Source organism: Vidua chalybeata, chromosome 2 (assembly GCF_026979565.1).
Source record: "Vidua chalybeata isolate OUT-0048 chromosome 2, bVidCha1 merged haplotype, whole genome shotgun sequence".
Taxonomy (NCBI): domain Eukaryota; kingdom Metazoa; phylum Chordata; class Aves; order Passeriformes; family Viduidae; genus Vidua; species Vidua chalybeata.
Genome location: NC_071531.1, coordinates 102,118,292 through 102,145,828, shown reverse-complemented (window position 1 = coordinate 102,145,828; position 27,537 = coordinate 102,118,292). Strand labels below are relative to the sequence as shown.

General features: G+C 38.5%; 1 protein-coding gene across 4 annotated transcripts in view; it reads right to left on the bottom strand.

Moving 5' to 3' along the window:
• APP (amyloid beta precursor protein) overlaps positions 1-27,537 on the bottom strand; it is a 181,325-nt gene that overhangs the window by 21,372 nt on the left and 132,416 nt on the right. For 2 of the 4 annotated variants that reach the window (XM_053933838.1, XM_053933850.1), the window contains 2 exons: positions 8,757-8,978; positions 1,571-1,624 (listed from right to left, as the gene is read on the bottom strand). In XM_053933838.1, the coding sequence (XP_053789813.1) occupies positions 1,571-1,624; positions 8,757-8,978 (276 nt within the window). The remainder of the gene's footprint in view (positions 1-1,570; positions 1,625-8,756; positions 8,979-27,537) is intronic. The other 2 variants (XM_053933841.1, XM_053933859.1) reach the window with 1 other exon arrangement.

The following is a 27,537-nucleotide window of genomic DNA, read 5'->3' as shown; positions in this document are numbered from 1 at the left end:
ACTCTAATGCAGTTGACTAAAACATACAGTTTCACTCTGAAACAAGAGAGAGGCAGTGAGAGAAAATCCTTTCTCCAGAGAAGGGACACTAAGGATTTCTGAGATGTGTCTATGTGTGAGGGAACAGAAGGGAGGAAGGAATAACCTGCAGTAATAAATATGAGCCTCATAACAGGATTTTTTTCAAGAGGACTGAAATTAAAATTGAAAATAATAATAGATTTTAATATTATATGAAAACTGCTAGACTGAATTAGCATTACAAAATTTGGATTAAACCATATGCATTTATATTTCTCCTCAGGAAGAAGGTAAGATAATGCAGTACTGAAGGGATTTTTTCCTGATCCCAAAATTTTTGGCACTGTAGCTCTTTACCAGTTTCCAGGCTCTCTTCATGGACTGAATAAAGACTCTAAACATAAGTAAAGATGTCAGACTCCTAAAACAGTGCTAGGAGCACACTACCTCACCAGTTCTGACACATATGCCAGTTGCTGCAACATATGAGCTTATTTTACCTCCCACTGTAGCAATTTCTGTAGTTACAAAACATGGGTGAGTTAAGATTTAAAAACACTTAGAAAGGTGCTGTCCACGATGCTATCTAATGGATGTTTGGAAGACAAGATAAAGGGAAAAAGGATACAGATCAATCAGTTTAATATGATCTGAAGGAAGAAAACACAATTATGATGTGACACTGAAATAATCCTGACCCTAAAATATATTCTCACTATATCAAAGAGTCAGAGAATAGCCTCTTCTGAAATAAAAGGCTGTTTCCTCTCAATGCCTTTAACAGTTTCAGATAATTCTGAACAAAAAACAGAGGAAAAATAACCCCAAAAGAAAAAAAAAATTAGTATGAAAAGCTAAAATAATTTTTCCTTTTGGAAACTGGAATTGTCCCATTTTAACTTTTCCAACCATTTGCAGCTTGACTCAAGCTAGTGATATGCTATTGTTCTGAAATCAATACAAAGACAGAGATACCTACAGAGTAGAAACAATCACCCTGCTCTGTCCTAGAATTGAGTGAAGAGTTGTGTCCTCAGGCATCTTCAGGGAATCCAGAGGGATAATACCGATTTTTAGGTATTTGGAGGTAAGTAAGATAAGTACCACAGCAAAAAATATCAATGCCCCCTGCAGCTCTGAAACTGTATGTATTAATTCTTCATTAGCTCTGCTCACCCTACATAAAGGATTTGACATTTCTATTATACATTCCCAAATTAGAAGTAGTGTCTGTACTACGGGGTACCAAGTTTACCATCTCCCGCACCTGCCAAAGGGTTATTTCTGGAAAGGATGAGACCTTTGATACAAATCAGTTCTGGGTCTGGGACCCACTCCCGCTGCAAGCACACATCCCAAACACCCTCAACACAGACAGCACTCACATGGGGATTATTTGTGAGGGAATGATGCTTCCATCATTCATGGAATAGCATTAAATTTTGTGAGCAGGGTATAACAAAGCAAAGGGAAATCATTTCAGCACCAGCAAACCATATGCATGTTGGAAAAAAATACAGGTTAGGTAAAAGCCATGCGAGTCATATACCTGGTCGTGTGGTGAGTCCTCTGTCTGCAGCTGGGCGGGCATCAACGGGCTCAACTAGGCACGTGCAGAAAAGAAACAAAAAAGCAAACAAAAATAAACAAAATCCCCATAAATCACAAAGTCAAGGGCTCTTCTACTGGGACAGTGCAGGAGAGACACACTGCATTAACAGTTACCAAAGCAACAACTAGAAAATATCCGCCTTCAGTTAATCCTGAAAGTAAAAGGAAGGGATGGGTAAGACTTCACAAGGAAAGCTTCAGCATTGAGGCAGCATAATTTTTACATCATATTCTGGTTACTGCTTCAAGTCAGAAACCAGTAAGACTAAATAATTTCTGTCAAGAGAACAAAATCATATTCATTACATGCAAACTTTTCCCCATTGTCTGATCAGAACTGGCAGCCAAAATGGACATGAGTTCCTGCAGCTGCTCTTTATCAATATTGACTTAAAAGCCTCCTGAATCCCTCCTTTTTCCATTCAACAGGGAATCTTTACAGCACCATCTATAACATTCAAAAAAAGTAAAGTGCTTTTTGAAAATACAATGAATATTCCTATATGTTCTGATTTGTGAACAGCATATTTATCTTCCAGTTTTTTGAAGGGAAAGAAAGAAGAAACACAAATTTCTATCCAAATGTGTGTCATATACAGTTTTATAAAACTCTTTTATTACCCCACTAAGGTTTTATCAGCTGAAACCTAAGTTGAAGTAGCTCACTGGCACTAACAGAAAAACAGGATTTGCAAAACTTGGAGGTATTTGAGTTACTGCCAACTGCCTCAGTAAGTTCAAACATATTGGAAATGTTTATTAAAAGATTCAGATTTTTTTGTTGTTGTTTCTCTCTTTTGTTCCAATTGTGTTGCCTTCCTTATCTACTTGATCTTTGACAGTGTCAAAGAACTTAAATTCAGAAATGAAGTGTTACATTGTTCCTTAGAATTCAGAATTTTTAACATCTATTCTTATTCATTTGAATTTCTGAATTCAGCTACGAGCCATTATCAGCAGTGAGATGCAGTAACACAGGGAATCTGATAGACCCACAGTTTTCAATCAAGAACTGCTCATCAGAAAATCACACAAACCTGATGATACTGTTGATATGAGCAATGGAACTGCCCATCTTCTCAGGAAGTCTGTGTCACTGGCTTAGTGTTCCTGTGGGTTTGACAAACAACCTACCACGCTTGTAAGTGAGAGCCTGAGTGGCTCCCATGTCCTTTGCATGCGAGATGACTGGACGAGCTCCTGCCTCTGAATAAAACCCAGTAACTCAGCTTTAGATTAGCTGCAAACTAAAAGCACATCAGCACATCTGACTCACTTGTGTCTCCAGAAAGGCAGACTTTCACAGAGCTTGCAAGTCTGGTGCTGCAGAAGCTCTTTCCTTCACAGCAGTTCAGAGTGGCACTAGCATAGCACGTAATTGTTTTTCCTTCCACAGCTCTATACAAAACGCAATTTCCATCCTTAACTAAAAACCATTTTTGAGTATTTTCCTATTTATGTCTTCTGCTAGGTTTTTCAGTATTGTCAGCACCAACCCTCAGGTGGGTCAGCAGTAATTTTCAGTAGCAAGGACCCAAGGGAAGAAACAACCATGAGCAAACATTGCCCAAACTGCTCTTGCAGACCCCTCCTCTGCTACCCTGGCCCCTGAGCTCAGATTAATGCAGCATTTGTGGTTAGGTGAAAGTATTAATAATGAATAATTCTTGTAATCTATAATTTTAGAAGCCCTTTACAGGGGGGAAATGAGCCTGTGCCACTGGCACATTTCATAACTGACACAGAAGTGAAAAGACCTGGTCAAGGAAACAAACCAGCTTCAGGGCAAAAAATGGAGGCAAATTAGAAGAGCCAAGAGTCTTCCAAAGCAGATTGTGATGCCAGGCAACGTGATACAAAGAAAGGCTGGTTTCTGGAGAGCCCTGAGCTAACACCTTTTTAATTTCAGCTGGATTTTAAAACCTTCTTGCTCTGCCCCAGTACTGATACATGCACAAACAGCAGTTAACTCTGAAAATCTTGTCTGTGGGTTTTCTCACTGCTTGCCCTCATATGCTGGTTTTGCATTAAATTGGTTTTGGTGAGGAGGAAAAACGCCAGCCACTGAAGTAACTCTATGTAGGAGCTGTTAAGAGCTTCCTCTGTGCCTAGCAAAACCAATAGCTGGCTGGCTCTGAGAATTGACACACTGCTAAGCCAATCAGAGAAACTGGGACCGCCTCTATGAAAACATTTAAGAATGAAAAGGCAGGGAAGTTCTCTTCTTTTTCCTGCTTTTGGAAAGGTGGCTGGTGGGGGGCTGGTGGGACCCTGGCACGGCTGCTGAGATCCTGTCGGCCCCAGCACAGTCCGGCCACCAAGATCCCGCTGGGGGGGCCATCCCAGCACCGCCGAGCCACGTGGCCGCCACCATCGTGGCAGCTTTTCTTTTTTCAGCATCCTGTGGAGTGGAGCCGACAGCCAGTGCGGCTTGTGCGCTGCCAGGGAGATCACATGATGCACAATGAGCATTTCCCCCGATTTGTGGAGCCTGGTTAAGATCTACCTTTCAGCTTTGTAGAACTCCACTTAAGAACAGATGAACTTATGGACACCAATCTTCTCCCGAGTCGGAGCAAAGGGAAAGTGGGGACATGTGAGAAGAACAACACAGCGATATCCAGTCGGTTCAGAAGGAAGAAGGAAATGCTCCGAGCATCGGAGCTGAAAATCTTCTGTAAGCAATGATGAGGATTGTAATACAACAAACTGTTTCCCAGTAATTCATGAAGCGTATGGGGGGATGTAGTGTTCACCCGCAGCCCATGAGAACTGGAGAATGTAGATGTTGAAAAGTTATGATCTGACTGACTTGAGTAGAGAGACAGAGAGAACTTTTGCTTTCAGAGATAGAAAAAGAAGACCCTTTGGTCTTATACTAGAACAGTTCATCCTTAAAAACTGTATCCTGTAAGCTGAAATGGCCCACAAAAGCAGTTGTGGGAAGACTGCAAGACACAGGAGGGATTTCACGATGCAAACAGGGTTTTTCCAGGCGGACCGTTAGCTGTGAAAATAGGAACCATGTTGGAAGAGTTCACAGGGAGCTGTTTCCTGTGGGAAGGACTCCATGGCAGGGGAGACTCCTCTCCCAGAGTGAACTGAAGAAAGATTCTTTTTAGAAGTGATAAACTGACTGAGAATCCCAAGTCTCTTTGCATTGTCAGTGGGAAGGAAAGAAGGGCTGGGGGGAGAAAAGGTGTTCTAAAGGTTTATTTTAGCTCTTACCATTCTTCTTTTACTACTTTTAATAAAGTTTTCTTTATGCCTTTTGAAGTTTTAAGCCTGTCTTGCCCTAAAGTCTCTTCTCCTAAAGCTTATCTCAATCCCATGAGCTTTATTTTAACTATTTTTTTTTCTCCTCCTCTGCTCAGTTATAGCAGAGGAAGATGAATAGATGATTTCTGTGAGTGCACTGGCGTTTGGCCCATGGTCAAACCGCTACACCTCACCAGACCACATCATCACAACAGCTAATGAAGAGGGGAGAAATTTAAAGCTACTACAACATTTATCAATAATCAAAACTCAAATATGTACTGTATGTTATTATATAAAGTGCATTCATTTTGAAGCTCCAGAATTGTATTTCTCTAGAATATACTTCCATGTGCACAGAAATAAGACTGAAAATGCATTGTCCAAAGAGACTCATGAAACTAAACTCATGATACATTGTTTATTTACACTGACTACTCAGGCTACATGGAGGCCACACATTCCCACCTTTACCTAATACTAATACATCTCAGAAGAGGAAGAGAGAACATGTTTACTTCTCTTTTCAAAAGTAAAAGTACATCAAAAACTGGTACAGACCAGCAGGAGAGGAGTGGTATATGATGTTCACCTATCAAGAACCTTGTTGAAGGGAGTAACTGAACAAATCATAAGGATAACACAGTACATTTACAGGAATCTCACTTTAGATAAATAGTAGATATAGACATTAAGGCTCCCTGTAACCTGCAAGCTAAAACACAAAGGGTAAGCCACGAAACCCAGTTAGTCACTGGCAAAATGACCAGAGGGCTTGGCAGTGTCAGAGCTTCACAGCTGTTGGGGGTTTGTTGGGGGTCACCTCTGAAGATGCATTTTGCATTGCTGAAGTACAATTTCCTGATATTTTTCATGGTCCCTCTGTACAATTCTCAGAAAGTGTTTTCTTTGTTAACCTAATTTGTGTCGCAGCATGCTGGACATCTATACAGTATATAATACATGCTGCTTCAGATTAACTCCTGTCAACATTTCCAGGGACACTACTTCAGGGGAAAACAAATGAGAATATACTTGCAGAAAATACTGAGTTATGCTAGACTTTCAAAGTCTATTTATTTTTAGACTATTTTTCACTTACTAGTCAGTAAAAGCAGTTCTAGGAAAATAAAATATTTGCATAAAACCTGTTCTTAAATACATGCAGTTTACATTGGGGAAATTTCAAATGGAATTATGAAACTTTAAGATTACATGGCAACATACTGATCCAATACATTATTAATATCTCTGGGTGAAACCTGAGATTAGATCATGGCCATGGAAGGAAACAGGCATGGGAGCTAATAGTAACAACAAATGTTAGGGGGAAGGGGTGTGATATTTTAACTTCATCAGTTCATCAGAGGGAGAAAAAAAGGAGGAGAATAGTATGTCAATTGTTATTAACTTTTTGCTACTTCCAAACCATTTTATAAGAAGACAGAAACATACTTTTGGAAGCAAGGTAGACAAAGCCTAAAGTAAGACCACTGTCAAAGAAGAAAACAGGCATGGGAAGTGAAGACAAATGGCACAGTCAGTCCTGGGGTTCTGGAACAACGAGGTGGGAGACAAACACAAAGGAAAAAAACAAAGCTGTGAAATTCCTCTTTGTTGCTATGGACAAAGGTATAGAAATGGTCTCTAAAGAAAGAAGGTATTCTTGGCATGATCACATTAAGAACGTTGTGGTTTGGCTAGAGGACAGAGAATTATAAGGGGAAACAGGAAAGACTTGAAGAGGTTTAAATCACCAAATTATTTCCACTTCTAACTGTACATACTTGAACAATTATAATGGTTGGCCTAACTGAACTGACTGTTGCAATAAGTTCATGACAAATACAATACAATCCTGGTATAAAAAACCAAAACTAAACCCCAACAACTTGGAGACATGAAAGAATAAGTGCTGCAACAAACCATATACTGCATTAAAACAAACAGGCCTAATAATTAAGAATGGTATTCCAGGCAGGAGAGTTTTATTTCTTATTTGCTGCCATACATTTTAAAAGGAGAACCATGCTCAGTATAGTTGCCTGTGGGAATTCAGTGTCACTTTGAAGTACCTTTCATAATTAGATCCTGAGCTTAGACAGGTTTCTGAAGGAAAAATACACTTGTGTGATTAAACTATGGGTATGTCTGAGGGTGCACGTCTACCTAATAACTTCTAAACCTGGTGACTGAAATCAATATATTTTGGAAGCTAGGAAGAAAGACATCAAAAACAATTAATCCCCACCATGTTTTATGAAAGCAGGCAACAGTTATAGAAACTGATGCCTCGGATACCTCAGCTACGGAAAAAAATGGAGCAAGAGCTGCAATTGAAAATTCCTGCAGGACAGACATGAGCTAGACTGTGACTGCTCCTGGCAGACAGCCTTGATACATGTGCTAGGGTTAGAGCAAGCTGCAGCTCCTTCCCCAGGAAAATGAGGTTCAGCCTGCCAGCCTGTGAACCATCTGTACCCCTTGCCAGTGCCTGACGTGTTCCAGCCAGCTGCTCTCACTGCCTGGCATGCCACTTGGCTGTAAGTGCCCTTCAGACACAGCTGGAGTCCTTGTCACAATCTCCTGCCTTCTGGTTCTTCTGCCAGGGGGTCTGTTGAGTTTGCTCTGACTCTGCTCTTTTACTTTGTCCCTAACTTGCAGTGCTGACTGACTGGTACTCTGATTTTAGCCCTATTCCTGACCAGCCTCTCCTCTTCCTCTCAATTCTGCTAAGTATCTGCCTCACTGACCTTTGTGCAGGTCTTTTCTTTTGCCTGATGCTAGGCTTCTCTGACTCCATGGGACAAAATTCGATTGAAAATCTATATCTGATTCCACTGATTTCATCTGGCACCAACACCAGACCTAGCAAGTCCATGCCCCACACACCCAATTGCTCACAGTCACTCACACACCCTGCTGGAATGTGACTAACTGCGTAAGGATGATCTCAGAACTCTTTCTGAGAGCAGGTACAACCTAAGCCAGTGGTTTCAAAAGACTTGTGGAGAATATTAATGTCTGTGCAGTTCAGCTACAAATCACAGATTTGCCTGAGAAGACTTCTGCAGTTCCAGGCTCTGTATGTACTGTGGCTTTGCAGTATCAAACTTTTACTGATGTGATTAACTTAGCACTAGTAACAGAGCAGTTGAAGAAAGGAAAACAAAGTCAAGAGGAGGAACTTGAATGACATGACCGAAGTCCCTCAGGTTTCTGATTTATTGGCTCCAGCACCTAAGTGAGCTACCAATTCCAGATTCTACATGGATTATTCAAGTAGCATGCAGTCACTTCATTGAAGTAGTCCATGAACAATATATAATACTCCTCAGGAAAAACATTTTCACTAGCCAAGTTGTACTGATGTGCATGTAGGAACATTTCTGCAGTACATTCCAAACAACTGGTGTAGGGAGTGAAATAACATTATCTGTCTGCTCGGATTATGCTGGAACTGTAATAATTTTCACGCTAGCAAATAAAAAGCTCTACCTTAAATAAAACACTCATTTCATCATGGCACAAATCTAACAACTTATCTATCTCCCTTCAGTCATTGTCACGTATCTTGTAAGACTGTTACTCATAATCTTCTAGACTTTATTATGGTTTGCTTCTGAAGGCAAGTAAGCTCAACTCTGAAATTTATTGTGTGTCTAAATGACAGATTTTAGTCAGGACTTTCTATTCCATCAAAGAGACACAACTGACACAGCAGACCAGTTCCAAATGTACATTTCAGAACCTCTATCCCACTTACACTCACTTATAAGAAATATATTAATTTTCAAGGAATTATATGAACAAAAACCACAAAGCTCAGCTCAGAAAGTTCTGTGGTTTCTCCCCATTGTAATTACCTTCATTTTCAGTATTGGCTGGAACAGAATCAACTCCAAAGGGATGCCATGGCTGAAGGTCATCTAGGCTGAAGTCTCCATCCACTGGAAGAAGTTCAACTGTAGTCTTCGTTTCCGTCAATGAAGGCATAAGAGCATCATTTCCATAGCTGATTCTGGGTTCGCTGATCATGTTGGCCAAAACATCATCAGAGTAGTTTTGTTCTTTCTGAAGTAATTCATCTGCAAGGAAATTTCAATGCAGAAACTATCTGAAAGAGCCAGCATATCTAAGGACCTGTTTTCAATGCTACTCAAGTAAGATTTCACTGTTGTGAGATTGTTTTCCTACAATAAATAAAAACATTAAGGCTTGGAATAGTCAAAACCCCACAATAAGCACTGCAGCTAAGGCATTTTTTTGAAACATCAACCACAATTGCTTTGTACTGTTTCCTACCCACATTTCCACCACATAACAGATCATAGGTCTGTGCTATATACATTCCTTGGCTCTTCCCAACCACTTTGAAAGGAAGCACAAAACAATGCCCTTCAACTCAACATGCTGCTGTAAGTCAACTGGTGAGAGATCCACAGGAAGGAATGCCTTTGTAATTTCTCCTTCCTCTTAAATGCTCACTGGCAAAGCTCATCACAGCTCTTAAATCCTAAATCTCCACAACCGTATTAAATTGGGTTTACTATAACACATCAAATCTGAAGAAACATTTGATTTTTTTTAACATATATAACTTCATCATAACACTGAAGTAGTTCTTTGTTAAAAAGCAGTAGTAGACATTTAGTAGTAGTAGTAGTAGCAGTAATAGTAGCAGCAGCAGGCAAATTATTTTACAAGCTACCAGCACCTAAAGCTACACAGTATTATCTATGCTGTGGAGTTTTTTTCTTGAAGCAAGGTGAGAACAATCAAAGCACTTTTCAGTTTGATCAGGTGTATAGGACAAACTTTTCAACCCCATGTTAAAAATAAGCTCAGAGGTTGCGTGTGCTTCATTATTCCTACTCCCTTCTCACATCAAAGTTCCTCTACTCTCAGCACAGAAAAGACATGGACTTGTTGGAGTGAGTCCAGAGGGCCACGGAGTTGATCAGAAGGCTGAAGTACCTCTGCTATGAAGACAGGCTGAGATACCTGGGGCTGTTCAGCCTGAAGAAGAGAAAAGGTCCTAGAAGTCCTTACTGTGGCCTTTCAATATTTAGAGGGGGCCTATAAGAAAGAAGGGCCAAACTTGTTATCAGGGCCTTTAGCAATAGGACATCGGGTGATGGCTTTTAACTGAAGGAGAGTAAATTTATGTAAGATATAAGAAAGAAATTTTTTACAAGGAGTTTGGTGGTAGATGCCCTGTACCTGGCATCATTCAAGGCCAGGCTGGACAAAGCTCTGACCAAGCTGATCTAGTTGAAGATGTCCTTGCTCATTGCAGAGAGGGCTGGACTAGATGACCTTTAAAGGTCCCTTCCTACCAAAACTATTCTACAATTCCATTCTTGATCCCTCCTGCTTCACTGACATCTCTTTTTGTAGGAAAAACATACTATTTGCAAGTATTTTGAAGGAACCTGCTGCACAAGAGCACATTCAAGCAAGAAATTGCAATGCAGACCAATAATTGCTAATAAGGCACCAATAGCAAGCAAGTGCCACAGAGCTAAATAGTTCATAATAGGAGACTGTAGTAGAGTGCAAGTGACCACATGAGAACACACATGGCAGCTGATGATACAACAGCTTTTATTAGGACTGTCTTCTCTGCACTTCATTAAGAACGCCCTGTCACTACTTCACACCCACATCTCTACCATGTAGCAAGCCAGGGACATGAATCACCACTCTGCTGCTAAACCCTTTATGCCACTCCATAGGGGCTCACTCATTTCCTAGTAATATCAGTGATGAAGGGCATCTAAGTTTCTATGCACACCACAGTTTTAGAAAACCTCAGCAAAATCTATTGGATGTTATGTTTCTCCCAGCTTTACACCATGAAGCTTCATACCACAGAAGTACAATGTAAGCATGCAGCACCCTCAGAAAGGACCCTTACCACCTCATGAGCTTTAGAGGTGCCACTGCTTCAGTGCCTCTATCAATGATGCAGTAGGGCTCTGCTCCGTAATTCATCTCCCAAAAGCCACCTTGAGATAGCTGACAAAATTCTCTGCTACCCTATTCACATAATACTGAATTCAGGACATCAAAAATAAAAAGAATGTTGCAACCTCAGCTCTGGGGCAAACACGGGTTCTGAATCTTACAAAATAATCTTTTAAAATAAATTTTCCAGTTTAAACAGTAATTACTTGAGCAGATGGTAAGACTAATGTGAATACAAAATTTAATTCTGTGATTTAATTTGCCCATTAAAATGACTTACTAGGACAGTACAGAAAGCTTATGTCAATCGCACTGAATTGTTTTTCTTTTCATGTTCATTTTACTGAAACCAGTACTATTTTATGACACCTACTAAATCTTTAGCATAGAAGTTAAATCTGATTTTGTCTCCAAACTGCACTTACACTACTCTTTTTTCAAATTAAACCACATCCTTTCATCAGAAGAGACAAGTGAAGCACCTTGATATTCTGAGCAGACATTATCACATGACATGTTAATTTTCATTAGATATGGATGAAAATACTTTACAAAAAAGAGCTGGATTTTAGTGGCCTGAGGGAGGAGTCTGGTGTCTATGTACCTTGCAGGGTGCCACAGATGACTGCAGCTGAGAACACTACTACCATATCATCATGGACCACACGAGAGAGGGTTACAGTACTTAGCAAATTTGTGAACACAGACCTTTCAAAACCTGGGCATTGGAATGGTTTTGGGGCACAGCTCCCCTTGTTCCCACTGTTCTCCCCATCCCCAGAGGATGCTGTGGGGCAACTGTAGAGACCTGGAGCTCAGGCAGCAGTGGCAGGGGATGGTGCTGGAGGAGCTGTGCCCCAGCCACTCCTTTGCCGTGGGCAGTGCCTGTCCTGTACAACTCCTGTCCATGCTCTGCTGCCAACACACCCAGTGTCACCTGCAGACAGTTTCTGCCCTTGGAAAGGGACAAATGGTGCACAGAGGAGAAAGAAGGACCTGAGCTCTGGCACTGGAGGAGCAGCACCAGGACTGCTACAGAACTCAGAAGAGGCCACGGTGCAGGCAGGGCTGGGCCTGCCAGGCTGACAGAGAGGGGTTCCAAGCTCCCATCATGATACCATGATTATACCCAAATTTCTGGGGCTGGGAATGATCACACACAGTCTCTCTCAAGGCTGCCCAAGTGGGAGCACATCGTTGCCAGCTCCATTGTTTTCCACTCAGCTGTGGTGTACAGCATGGAGAGGACCTGCACAATAGCTCAAGTGAAGCAGACAGATATTACAACCAGCAGATTATGATCACATCCATTTTACAAGCAGGGAAACAATGGCCACATGAGTCAAGCCCATCTGACAGGATGAATCAGACACTGAATGACAGTGAGAAATTGGAAGTGCCTGGCATAGAAACTGCTGGAATCCATCACACTGAGGCAGCTGTGTCTGCATTGAGTAAATGATTCACAAACAATTGCTTCAATCGTTAAACTGCTAAAAAAAGTTTGCTTTAGGATTTCCAGTTATTGATACTACTGGCAAAGTCCAAGATCAATTTTTCAGGGCTGATTTTGTTCCAAGTATCAATGGCTACTTGAACCATCAGTTACGCTAATGGAAAGCCATACATCTATTCATTGACACAGTACTTCCTCCATCTGCAGCTGCCAACTCAATTCCCCCACTGTGCAAAAGACAAATCCCTAAATAAGCAGGGAGTACAGACACAGCTAGAGGCTAGGATGTGCATTCAAGACAGTTTCAGGGGTTTTATTTGTACTATGAATATCTTATCATTAGGTGCTGAAAATAGATCCTAGGTTGCTCCTCAAAATTTCATCTCACATCAAACCAACAGGACAAAAACACTCTGAGAATTTTTCTATAATAAATGATTTTTACTTGGCTTATTATCTCCTTGTAGCATTCTGCTAAGCCTGGCCATTGAGAAATATAAAGAGGATGGCAAATCTTTCTGTCTCTCTGAGAGCATGTGCTCAAAAGCAACCATGACCTTAGGAAAAGACCACACCCAGTTGGTACCTCAGACCTCCCACTAGGTCTGAATTTGGTGTGAGGGCACACAATTGCTGCTTTTCCTCCAGACACTCAAAATTCTCCTTCAGGCACCTAAACGTTTTCTTTCTCAGGATGGGAGACAGGCTCACTTCTAGTATTTTAATAAGACGCTTCTTGAACTTCTCATAACATCTAAGCAAGTTTCACTAATTCTTGGACTCACTGCATGCCTCCTCATGGGTCAATACTCCTCAATAACATCATCTAGAAAAATTGAAGTGAAATATGTTTGGGGAACTAGATAAAAGTGCAATACCACTCCAAACTACTTTCAAGACTATTCTCTTATCCCACAAAGAGGCAAATGGAGCCAAAAGCAAAGAAAAAACTGAAGAAATAAAATTTACTACAGAATCTTCTGGTAGATACTGTATTGCTAAAAGCTATTTGTCTACAATGCCCCAAGACCACAGTTCTATTTGCAAATCTTTGCAAATAGCACTGCGCTAGAAAAAATATCCTGACAAATCCCAACAAAGTTGATGGAGTCTTGAAGTGGCAAAACCCATGTTATGTTAAAACCTTATCTAATTTTACTGTCACACAACATTTTTTCCAATGTTGAACTCTGGGACATACTTCCCAGCCCTTAATTGGCACAGCTATAATGACAAGAATTTCATATGGAACAGCTTCTCTTGCTGTCCTGGAGTGCCCACAACCCACTAGCTATCTTTCAAACCATAATTTTTATTTCGTTCATGGTTTGTTTAAAATTTCCAAAAATAATTTTAACATTTGTTTATTGTGTTTTCAAGGAGCCTACTTACTAGATGAAAAGCTCTGCAATCACTGTTATGTGCCAAAACTATTGAATTTAGTTGAAAAGCAGCCTTAAAATTGGCAATTGTAATTGTGGAGTTCTAGGAAACAACTTCTTAAACCAGATTAGAAATGAAGTGTACCCAAAACACCTCTAATTTGGACTAGTTAAAATACCACCAAATTATATGCCATAGTTTTGACCCAACATCACACTTCCTTTGTAAGATGCCATTTACAAAGTAGAATATATATTTGATCTAACAGAGATGGGCTTGGAATCAGCTCAAATTAAGTCATACAAATGCAGAGTCTTATTGCCTCACTTATCATCAGTGGCCATTCAGTGTGAACTGAACATGTGTTTTTCCCAAAGTTACTTGCTTTTGAGCATGTGCTTTCAAAATGACAAAACTAGTAAGTGTCAGCAACCTCCCTATTCTTCTTAACAACAGAAATTTCAGAGCAATTGAGTCACACCAACAGCTTCATTTGTACTGGCACACATACTGCCTTAACCCAGTCTGAAGGCAGCTTAAATCATGCACATGCACATGCACATGTATGTCACAATTAGGATTCACTAAGAACACCAACACAATAATTTATTACAGCACATGTGGCAAGAGGTAACATGTTTAACTCCAGCCTTCAATTGTATGCTTACTTTATGGGCTAATTCAATGTTATCTTCTAAAGCAGTTGCACTGATGTAATGCAGTCAGGTTGGAACCGACTTTGAGTGTCTGTATCTTGTCAACTGTATGAATCAAAACTCTCCCAAACTGGTAAATATGAAAACTAGATCTCCTGTGCCTTACCACAAAGAGGGAAGCTCCAACTGAATTTCAAGTATTTTGTTATTTTTAGGTGTTTTGCTGAATCAAACACTGTATGATCATGATGTTGCATACTGCCACAAGTTGTAATTATAACATTATCAAGCTACAAAACACAGTTCTGTGGTATTCAGTGCTGAACTAATTCATTTGTATAGTACAAATCAAATATAATGTAGAGAGACTGATGAGAATGTTATTGAAAGTGAACTGCCTGCTGGAGGGTGGAGAAGTGCCTTTGTTGCCTGCATGCTTTGAGGATGATGAAAGAGGAGTGATATGGTAGATCATTCCTGTGAAATACTGGAAATAAGCCCAACCTTCAGTGCTCAGATCCATACTGACAGAGAAATGTGACCACACCACCAGATCTAAGTTTTCTTCTCACCTCCTCGACAGCCTGTGAAATTATGCCACAGGTCTTTTTGTCTGGAAATTCTTTCAGTGCAATGTGTCTCTGCCTCATGGCTAAAGGGAGACAGAAAGAGCAAGAACCATGGAAAAAAGCATTTCATAGTTCTTATTTCCTGTCCTTCAGAAATACCACCACTAGGTAAGAGCAAATAGCAGCCAAAACCCTCCACATTTCAGAAATTTCCTATGTGTATGAAAACCTTGATCAATAAGTTGAAAAGAGTTTGCCCTTTTCAAATTCTCAGAAAATGAACATTAAAGTATCATGAAACAGTTGACCTAAAATATTTTTTCTAGAAGTTAATAAGAGAATAAGCATCCCATAGCCTTAGACAACACCTTGATGGCTAAGAAAACCTAAATTCAGAAAAAAAAAAAAGAAAACCTAACTTTAGACAAAAAAGAAAACCTAACTTTAGAAAAAATACATATTTGAACTTGAGAATAGCTGCAATAATTAGAACCATGCTAAAAAGAGCATGCTTCTACTAAATTAAAAAAAAAATCACAACTTTAGCACTTCAATTTCTTTCCCATTTCTTGCTCCTTCTATTTCAGCACATGTAGATTTTGCTGTTTCCTGAATCACATCATAAAAACAACCCAAGTGAGTTTCCTCCTGTCAGCTGGTACATGGAATAACGTTTCAGTTATATCTACCTTGTAGACATTTTGTCTTATATCATTAAAACCCCCAAAGATGTTCAACTAATATACAGAGACATTGTCCTTGTGCAGGTAAATCACAGGTTTTCTGGTACAGAAGAGTCTTTAAAGCTTGGGTAATCCAATTCAGGAAAACACTTACCACCAAGTAATGACTGATTTCAAAATGACCTTAGTGTCTTTTCCTTAGGGAAGGACTTCAATGCAAATTTAGTTTTGTACATGGCAATGCAATTACTGAGCACTCTGAGCAAAGCTTCACAACAATTTTCACACCACTTAATCAGCCTGCTATGAAACTCATGGTCTGAAATTTTGTCTAATTTTCCTAGAAGCCTGGTATGACACCCTTTGCCTTCAGTGACAGAAACTTAATAAGTATTACAGACCCATAGTTATCTGACAACTACACAAACTATCTATTAACTAAAATTAAATCTCAACATATGGCTATAGCCAAGTGCACGTTAATAATTTTTTTTGTATTTAACAGCCAGTCATCTGATTAATAACTGCATTTCCTCCTCACTTCAAAGCAGTGAAGCATTGAAGCTTGTGTCATCTCTGAGTTATTTAACAGATTAAAGATCCTGCTCTTCCCTTTCACAACATGCCTTTTTGCCATTTTCTGTTGTCTCTTTCCCTTCCTCTCATCCCCTCCTCATTCAATTTGGTTAAATTAGACAGGTCCTCTACAAGTAAGACATGGAAACAATCGAGTATGAAGGTAGACAAAAAAATATTAAAAAATACTTGGGGAAAAATTTGAATGGGAATTATACCATAATCCAGAACATACATTGTATATCATCATCCTGATCCACAGAAGGCACTGTGACAAACTCTCCAAGTTTAAATTTAAGTCCACGGTAAATTCCGAATTTACGTAACATCAAGTGCTTTAAAATAGGCTGAAGAGTCTAAATTAAAACAAATAAACAGCCAGACAAATCATCACTGATATTACAGTCAGATGAATCAGCAATAATTACTCCTGCTCAGGCTTGTGTAAAGTAGAAAAAGCCAAGTACCTTTCCCTCTTAAGTACCTGATAAAGCTTATAAGTGAAACTACTCGGTAAAAAACATTTATATGAAATATTGCTACAGAATTTTATTGTCTAATTTTCTGAGAATAAATTATCTACTTTATTTATAAATTATTTGTTGGTCTTATTTACTGATAAAAGTAATTATATTTACTTGCCAAACTTACAATACACAATACAATTTAAAACTGGAGTAGGACCTAAAACTACCACTTTCTGACACTTGAAAAAAGTCAATTACCTATCATTTTCTACAAACACTTCTCAAGGTCAGATTGTGAATACCACAAACAACTTTTGATGTGTCATCTTGGAAGCACTCAATAAGCCATAAAAAAATAAAAAAACTGAACATTAACTTGTTGCACTGATGCTGTAAGACTTTGACTTTTGTATTTTTCATATCCTGTACTGCATTAGTGTATATAGAGTGTTAGTTAATTCTCTTCATATTTTGGTCAAAGCAATCCTTCTAGGCCTGAGATCCAAGGACACCATCTGCCTCAGGCCCCAAAAAGTATAAAAAAAAGTGAATCGGGGGAGAGGGGAGCAAACTGAGGGAATATGACTTCATTACCTGAATCTGTAATTGGAGGATTAACACCTGATATGCTAATAGACCAAACTTATATCTGTCTGAAAAACTCGTGACCATCATCCATTTTGGGTGCAGCCCCTTGAGGAGGCTTCATCTGCCCTTAATGTTCCTGAAGGCCCTTCATTATATATATATATATATATATATATATATATATATATATATATATATCTGCTTTTATCATTTTAACTTCGTCTGGCCTCTGTTTCTAGGTACACCCGAAATAGGCATCTGCAGTTGCTACCCTTGGTCAAAAGAGATATTTTTAAATTTAACTCCAAATTTACAGAACTGAATTGTGCAGTGCTTGCTCCAGATAATAAGTATTTTGCCTATTTATTAACTGCAGTTTTAGCGTTTGATAGCCAGATATATCCTAGGTTGCCAGAGTAATCTAAAGAGATGCATTTATTAAATTTACCAAGTATATCTATGAAGTGGGATGAGGCCAGTTCTGATGCCTTTTATGCTGTTTTTCATATGCATGATCTAAAAGGAGGAAGCAGAACAGAGCAAGAACTGGAACCCTGCCCAGGCATCACTATTTAGAAAAACGCATTTTTCAGTGAAGTTGGGTATATGAGAATCACAGGCAGGAGGAAGCTGCATTGATGAAAGATCATTTGTAATCTCATGTACTTGGGAACTGACAGAACATTACTGCAACATCTCCATCAACCCAGCCATTCTGTAAAATCACATATCCTCTGTAATTTTTTCCTTTTTTATCCCAACAGTAACAACTTGCCAAAGAACACCACAGATACTCTTGGCCATAACAAACAGCTGCAAATTTTCCCTCTGCACTTCTGGAAAGCAAGCTATGCTTCAAACAAAATTTAGTACATCATTGGCATTAGAGGCTTATTTTGCTATCCCCCTCAGGATACCTGCCTACAGTGATCCAGTTCAGACTTTAGTGTTTAAATCCCTTTGGATATCAATTCCAGAGACTGACACACTAGCTCTGTAACATATTATATATAAAACTATATTACCTTGTGCTAATATAACCAGTCTGTAACTGGTTGCCAATGGAGACTTACAATTTGCCAGCAGGTAAGAATTGGGATGATTCCTTTGTTTCTTTCACAGTCCAAGACCTCCTACTGGGAATCTGATCTTAGAGTGAATCACACAGAATGACACAACTGTGGTTCCAAAACATGTTAACTAGGAAAAGAAAATCCATCATTCAACAGCACAAATGAAGCAGAAGATTTTGAAATTCCCACAATTTTGGGCTGCTTCAATACTTGTGGACATTGACATAATGAACTTGATGTAAGATGACATATTTATGAAAAAAATTACACATGTATTCAGAGTATCAAAAAAATCTCCAATAGCTTAGTATAATGACATTTCTGTATGCAGGCAACATTTTATAAAGCCAGAGCCTCCTCTCTGACTGGAGCTATGCATTTGAAAGTCACCTGCTCTCAGATCACATCTGAAAGCTGGACAACTGAAAGATGTTTTCAGGCTTTGGTTATCTATCCAAAAAAAAACCCAAAACAATGACATTTTAAATTTGGTACGTGATGAACTAACATATGAGCTCATTAAAGCATAACACTAGAAGCAATTATCAGGAAATACTAATGAGAAAGGCTGAGAAGCCATTCTGCTTCATAAGACTAAAAGCAGATTTTAAAAAAAGTCTTTAAAAAGAACATGTTGGTTCAGGCTTTAAAAAGAACATGTTGGTAACACCACATGCTTTATCTGCATAATCTCAAAACAGAGTGCTTGGCTTTAGACTTTTCACTGAAAACACAAAAGAACAGGAAATCAATTCATTTAGATATTTATGAGCAAATCTGTAGCTATAAGATTTAATCTGTAGCTTTAAGATTTAATGCTTTTTAAAATCAAATATATCCAGTATACAGATTTAAAATAATATACACACTCCTTTAAATACAACATTTTCATATAATTGTAACCCTACTACTTGCAAAAACAAGGCTCTCCAAGACAGAATTTCTCAGTCTATTGTATTCATGCCACCAGAGAATGACTGGTGATTAAGAAGAAAATCCTGATCAAATCCACATGTATCCAATAAAATAAGAAAAAATAGGAAAGAATACAAGCAATAATTGGAAATTATTCAAAGTTTAATGCATTTTTTTCCATTGTGAACAAGGTAATTGTAGATTTTTCCAGAGGAGTATCAAAGGAAGTTGTTAAGTGGACACTGTCTCAGCCTCAACCTGTTGCCACTGTGAGCCCAGAGTGGTCTCATGATCATGAACTCTGTAGTGGGGTTGGCAACTTTCTATTAAAAGAGAAGTGTCTATGAAAAAATACTTCAGGCTAAAGTAATGGAAAGGTCACAGAATAAGGTCTTCATGAAGGATCTATCAATGCAGGGCAGAGTGCTCTCACCATCAGCTCCTGCAAATAGATTAATTATTTAGAGTGAAAGATTTAAATATTCACCAAAATAGAAGATGCTCAGAAAATTTAAAAATTACTTAGTTGATAATTTACAGGTCCATGATTATTATCAGTTTTCAGTTCTAATACGTGGATCATGAGACCAGATTGTTTCAAGGTGCAAGTGAAACAGAACAGCATTATTCAAAGCAAAGGAAAATATTATCTTAATAAACTTAGTCACTTCTATTAACTTTTTAATCTGACTATATTTCTGAACTGGAAAACAAGATGTCCCATATATTTTCCTTAAGAAAAAGCCACCTCAATCCAAAGCCACCTGAAGTCATTTATCCTTTTCCCAGTATCTGTGCACCCTGGAGGAAGCTGGCTCTTTTACTGACTGAAGTCATGTTCACAATATTTATGAGATGGAAAGGCGGCTTGTGCACACAAAAATCAGGATTCTTGTCTTTTCTGGAGAACATTAGTGCCCATGATAGCACACAATAGCCCATTTAGCTAGAAAAGATGGGGAGGATATAGTACATTGCTAATGAAAGCACTTCAGAACATCAGTGTCAGTGATGTGCATTTATATCTATTTTAATCATCTACAATTCTCCACCTAATTTTCTTTGACAGTTAAATAATCTTGACAAAGAATGGAGATGCTTAGAGGAAGAAAATGTTGGATTTATTTCCAGATTTTTTTCCCTCTCTCCTGAAGAGAGAGGGACTACACTGAAGCAAAGGACATATCTTACTAGCAGACAGAGCTGAGTCTCTTAAAAAGGCTTTTTCACTGTGAGGGTGACCAAACACTGGCAATTGGCTCTGGGTGGCCTTGCTTTAGCAGAAGGAATAGAATAGATGTCCTCAGTCCTCCAGAGGTTCTGTCCAACCTCAGGCATTCTGTGCTTCTGTGACATTGGCTGATTCCCTACATAAATGTCATACATCACCTTGCTCCAACAAATGGCATCTTATTATTTATGGTATTTAAATAATTGTAAGAATATTTTATAGAGATAACAAAGTGGCAAAACGGATAGCTAAGTAAAGACCATAGGCTTGTGATGATTAAAGAAAAAAACACTTGGGAAAAAAAAAAAAGCTTCACAGTGTGTGTGTATATATATATATATATGAATTAGTCAAATGCTTTAAAAACCAATGTCCTTGGGTGGAAAAGGTCTTAACTGCTCATCAGGCACTCCACCTGGGCCATATGTCAATATTTAAGCATACAAAATCTATATCAATGTTGCTGTGGAAAGTTTAACACAGAATTCATTTGCTTTTGTGGAAGGACTCTGCTATTTTTAACCACTGATGCAACAACATATATTTTGCTAGAATCCTAACAAACCATCTTTTTGACTGAATGCTATAGGCCTTCAAGGGAGAATATTAAAGGTAAGTAACCACTTCACAGAAAATTCAAATTTTTTGTGGAAAGCTGAGGTTACTGGATACACATAAATATGTCAAATCAATTATGGGGAGAAAGCACAGGCATAGTTAGTGCTGGAAGTCACTTCAGCATACCTGTGCAAATACACATTCTCTGAAGGCTGCTTTTGACTGCTTGTTCCAGTTGCATTACACTTATGGGCACAAAGCAGAAGGGCAGGAACATGGGCCTGTATGGTACAGCCCAGAGACACCAAACAGGCTATTTAAAACAAGAAGTCAGGTTTTACAGAACCTTTGGAAAGATCTACATACTATTGTCCTACTTCCACAAACTGTTTCAAGTTTGCTGAGAAGTTTCTCTGTGGTGTAGATATCAACAAATCTCAACGGAATACTTGCTGTCACAGAAAAATGTGCTAGCTTTAAAGAGATGAGGGTGTAAATTCAATACTTCTGCTTTGGCAGAGATGATGTTTCTTTGTATCCAATATTGAACACCCCCTACACAGTACTAGCCAAGTGCCTGGGGCAATTTAAAAATAACAATTCCATTGATCTCCAGAATGGCAGAAAGTAAAAAACTGAACAGAAATTGTCCAACTTTCCCCAGCTGTGTGTTTTTGCAACTACTGCAAATACTCACTCTATTTACATTGTCTGGATGAAGCACATTCATCAACTAGTGCAAAATGCAACTGCCCTGATGATGAGCACCACTGGTGACTATTCATTATTTTTCTCTATGCCAGTTCACTGAACATGGTCTGTCTCAGTGCAGATAAATTGTGGAGTGCTAATTCATTTACCCATGCCTCAACAACACTGTTTTACTTTACCAGAAAAAAAAAAAGGCATTATAAGCACTCTGATGCATGACATTATAGCATCAATCAGATGCTACCAGTATTTTTGCCTCTAGTTTTAGAGGAAGACTAGAACTGGTTCCTATTAAGCAACCTAGAGCTGCCACATCCACAAACAGAAATGAATTTCAAGAATTTTCTAGTCTAACACACTCAAAATGAGGTTTTTTTTGAGATAATTATTGTTCTTACTTGATATGAACTACACCATTCTGTATGATCCCATTACAATACTCTTGTAAACCTTTAAACAAACTTTTGACACAGTCAGTGTAAGTCAGCTACCCTTTACTATTCTGATACCTTGACAGCATAACCCAGCTTCAAATAAAGGTTCAGAAATCCTAAGTATTGCTTCAACATCTATAACATTTTTGAAGGTGGAATTCATCCCATCAGAAAAATTTTAAAACAGAACGACAAGGAAGAGTTACAGAAAAAAAAGACACTGAGAAGTCCCATTGCCGTCTGACAGACATTACTAGTTACATATTCAAAACAGCATTTTAATGGAGAGGATCAAGAAAACAATCACAGGAGGAATAGCACCAAACAAGACAAAGAATTTGCTTTTGCAAAGCCTCCAAGAGCATATTTTGCTTTTGCAGTATCAGTCCCCAGACCACTCTGGCTGTGGTTTTGAACTGTCAGCCTGCAGCAAGAAACTAACACTATTAAACCTCTTAAGAAGGATACCACAGAATGATTTGAAACAGTATCCTCATTCAGTTCATGGCAAGAAATGCAGAAAGGCTGTGGATTGACTACAGGTCAAAATTACAAGCTAGAAACAAAGAATCAAAAATTAGTCTAACGAATGCTGAAAAACCAGAACCAGATGAGGTAGCGCTAGATTTGCCCTCCACTCAGATAAGTATTGGGCCTGATGACTAAAGAGGAAGTGTTAAAAGAAAGGAAGTCTTCAGACTTCTTGAGTCTGCAGCTGCTTCTAAAAACACTTACAAAAATCTTCAAAGGAACTTGCAAGGCAAATGTCAAGAGGCAAATGTCTCTTGTTTTAAATTTTGTCATTCTAAGTTGGAGCACACTAATGTTTAAAATAGCACCTGACCCACAGCACACTATATATATCTGAAAGCAGGCACTGATTTGGGGTCAGCCTGGGTTTGCCTTCTCTTCTAGGCAAGTAATGTGTGTGTGGCATTCAGAAAATGCTGCAGAAGAACAGGACAGGCAGAGTGGGACAGAATAATAAACTCATTACTGAATAATAAGCTCATAACTGAATGCTTCTGAGCTTAGGTACAATACTGCTGTGGTATTACTACAGTGCTTAATATTTCCTCAGTGGTGGGCTAGAAAAGTTGAAGCTGAGGACATCAATTTGGAAACAAGTAGCAAACACAGAATTAAAAATTCAGATCACTGCCAACCCACATGACTGATGCACAAAGCTCTGACGTAGTTTCTGATTCAGAAGCTATGCCTGCTGTGCCACTCTCAGCAATAAATTGCCTTTTACATAGATGGATAAGCAATCTAATCAAATAAAGATTTAAAGCAGGACGTGCTCAAAGGAACTGCTGATTTCTCTTAAGGCCTACTATTGCTTTTTCTGGGTTTCCATACATGTTAAATAGTATATGAGATTTATCAGAGGAAAAAGGTGAGTACAAATATCTAGACAGGCAAATAATCTGCTCAGATTTCCTTTTGTGCCACGCTCTGATTCATGGGGCATATTCCTGCTCATAAGAAACTCCATTTATCACCAAGAACTACATCAATTGCCAAGAGCGACCTGTTTTTTAGCACATTTGCCTCACTGTCCCTTGAGAAATCATTTGCAGCCAGAATACCAGTCTCCTATCCAAATGACCTGCTTATTCTTTCCAAGCTTTGTCAGAACAACCATGGTCAGGTGACCTCTTTCTGCAACTCGCAGACTGGCTCCTTTTCCTTTGCCTCGAAATGAACAAGAGACAGCCAGCAATATCCTTCCTCACACATCTGGAATTTGCTGCTACATTACAGTGCCTGAAACCCTTATGGGGCATTTGCACATTACACATTGGCCAGATGCTTAGGATGAAAGCCCTCACTTAATTTAAGAGCTGTTTTCTACCCTCTGGAGTGCTGTGAGTCTTCCAACTATCTATGCTTCTATGACACCCATGGTTAAAGCCAGTGGACATCAGCTGGTGATGGACACCTGCAGGGAAGGACTATAAATCTGTTAAATTTTACCCTAAATTCCTACCATCATCTTTGCTGGACTTAAGAAAATAAAAAGAAAAGGCTGCTCTTAAAAGGTATAAAAGCCTGTTTTAAGCATAGAAGCTGGATTTTTTATTTTGGATTTTGCACATTAAAAAAATGGCTGTAAGCCTGCCTTTTAAGGTAGAAACTTAAAACATAGTCTGTATTTTAAGGAAACTCTAAATGTCCAACAGTTATACTGTGATTTATCTGATTAACTGTGCAAAAATAGGTCATAATATTTTTAGCAATAGGAAAAATTGAGTGAAAAACAGAACAACATTTTATGTAAGAAGAATTAGACCCATGGGACAAATTCATAGCAAACTAGGTCTCATTTGTATTGCTGCTTATAGAGCTACTTGTTTGATTCAGGGAAAAACTACCTTTGTCAGAGCTCAGTTATCTAAAGTAAAGATTAACCATTCCTCAAGGTAAAAACTTTTCATTAAGAACTCTACAGCAGAGTGGAACTAGAAACTAAAACTATAATTGAGAAAGAAAATTAAATAAAACCATTTTCAACCATGTCTCCTTATATGTAATTTATTAGTCAGACACTCTGTGTGAGATGTTCTTACCTCATTTTTTTTAAATTTTATACTGACTCAGAATTTCTAAGTCAATGGTTCCAACAAAAGGTATTTAATCAAACATCTGTCTTTTTAATGAGAGTTGCAATATTTCTTGGGAATGTTACAAAGTGAAGTTTTATTAGAAGTTTACTTCTCCACAGATTTTGCAACTGTAATAGATGTCCTTTTCCATGGGTTTAAGAAGAGTACAGAGACTAAGAAATTCAGTAATTTCAGAAGATAATTTGATACAGGCTGATCAGAGCTAGAAGGCTCAAAGCTAGGATACTGTCTTCTTGAACACATGGGAATGAGCTCCACAAACTTTCATTAAAACCAACATGTAAAACAAAGTATACAGACAATATTATCAACAAGAAAAACATTGATACTGAAAGACATTGCATTATGGAAAACTATTTTATCTAGATCTGATATTTTACCCAGAAAAGATAGTAGTTTAATTTGTGCTGCTTAGTAACGCCCAATTATGAGAACTTTGTTTTAATTGCTTTAAACTTTGCAATGCATTGAATAGTTTTTAGCCCAGCCTAAACCACAAAATGAAAAAAATCAAGGTAAGGAAAAACTTTTCAAGAGACTGCAACAAACATTTTCTTTGTGATTTCTTAGCTGCTCTCAACTTATTAGGAAATAACACCTTACTAATTTTAGGTTCTTTTTTGCCCCTAAAAATTAGTATTACATTTGAGATTAGGAGTCAGATCCTTGTAAACCACTCAGCAGTTACTAGACTTTTGGTCTCATGCCACTCCAAAGATTCTGAAATTCTTGTTCCACTTCAGTACATAGAAAGGAGAAAAAAATTTACAGGAATGTCCTCAGCAACAAGCATTAACATTACCAAGAATAGAATAAATTGAAATTTGAAGCAAAAACCCCAAGGGAATGATAGCAGTGCAAAAAGAAAACTAACTGAGCATCTAAAAGACCTCACAGTACAGACATCTTTCCACAGAAATTATATACTTTCAAATTATCAATAAGATGTTGTTCCTCCCTGAATGACTCTACATCCACAGACTGAGAGTGTTGATTGTGCCTTATAATTGTGGAGCATAGAAACACACAGTTAAGGACAATTACTAACCAGTTATGGACAGTTAAGGACAATTACTAACCAGTTTTGGCTGCCTCCCAATCCCTTCCACTATTTCTTGATCTCATCTCCAGCCCTCTCAAGCAGAAGCTTGAGTTATCTCCGTCATAACTCATACTTTGGGCAAATTAATCCACCACTATTCCCTGTCCATCCCTCCCTGTGTCTTAAATGCATCCTAATCCTTACTGCAGTGGCATGCCTCCATCCCTCGTGTTTTGAAGAAATTGATTGAAACATAAACTTTAAGGAATTTAGAGATTTTAGAGGAGCTAAGATTTTAGTTAGAGATAAGCCTTACTAGAGTTAATTAAAATAAAGGAGTAGGCCTTGATGAAGAGCTAGTAGTTAACTAATAATTGATTGCTTGTCAACACAATGTTTAGTTAGCTGGGTTTATAATGAAGAATATAGAAACTGACAAATAGCATTTAGGAACATAAGACAATTGTGGGCCTCCTCTGTTCTGAAACCAATTGAAGACAGGGAATGGGAGTTCTACCAACAGTTCATTCATCATATTTGCATTGAAAAGGTAGAAAGGTCAGAATGAGGAAGACTTCATTTACTTCCTCATTTTGGGACCCCTCCCCATGAAAGGGACCACCGACCCATTTCAATGAACAAACTACGCATGCTTAATAGCCTTTGGAATGATTAGCACACAAAGCAAGGATTGGGATGTACTAAATTATGAATATGTATTTGTATTTTGGGTATTCAATAGTTGTGTGGATAAAAGACTCTGTAATCATTTGAGAGGTGCAGTGTGTATTTGGGAGCTATCCTGCAGGCTGCCCGGCGTCGCAATAAACATACACTTTCTAACTTTAAACTGTTAGAGAGTTTTTGTCCATCCCAGTTGGATATTGGTACTATTTATTTAATAAATCATGATGACTTCTTTATTCAGCTGAACCCGGTTACTAGTTAAATTAATACATTAACTGCCACTTACTGCCAGAACCTGTAAAAAAAGCTGCTGCAAAAATGACTGTCCCATCTCTGACCTTTACATTTAACCATGTGTTATTTTTCTTAAAGATAAACATTAGCAACGTGATGTCCAAAACTGAGTGCAGTTGCTTTGCTGCAGTAGCAGCAAAAGGCAAAGTGTGAGTGCTGTACTGGAGATCTCTGTGCTGCAGCAATGCCACAGCCAAGGGCAGGAATCTGGATGGAAGAAAAGGCCATTCTCCCTCACAGCTATCTGCCATTACAGCTCTCACGGAAGAGGCAAACATAGGTCTGTTGTTACTGGATTCATCCATAGTCCAGCTTGTATGCTGGAACAAATGGGAGGAGCAGAGATATCAATTTGATAACTAACCAAGAACTAAAATGCATGACCACTACGATACTGCCAAGTTGATACCTACACTTTCCTCAGATGCTTGGTTCTGCAACCAATTTTTTAGCTGTGAGATTTCAAAATGGTCTGTATCATGTAAATACTTACCAGGTAAACTAAATATCCAAAGGATAGGGTTTGCCTAAATTTCATTGTCAATTGCTGCATCCCTATAGCATGGAAGGCTCCAAATGTCAATTAACATATTTCAGGGAAGACATTTACAGCAGTATGATGATGCCACTGCATGGGTTATACAGGATTTGTCTTCCAAGGGTTCATTATAATTTAACTCAAAATTTAAGAATGTTGCTGGGTTTACTCTTCTATTTTTCAGCT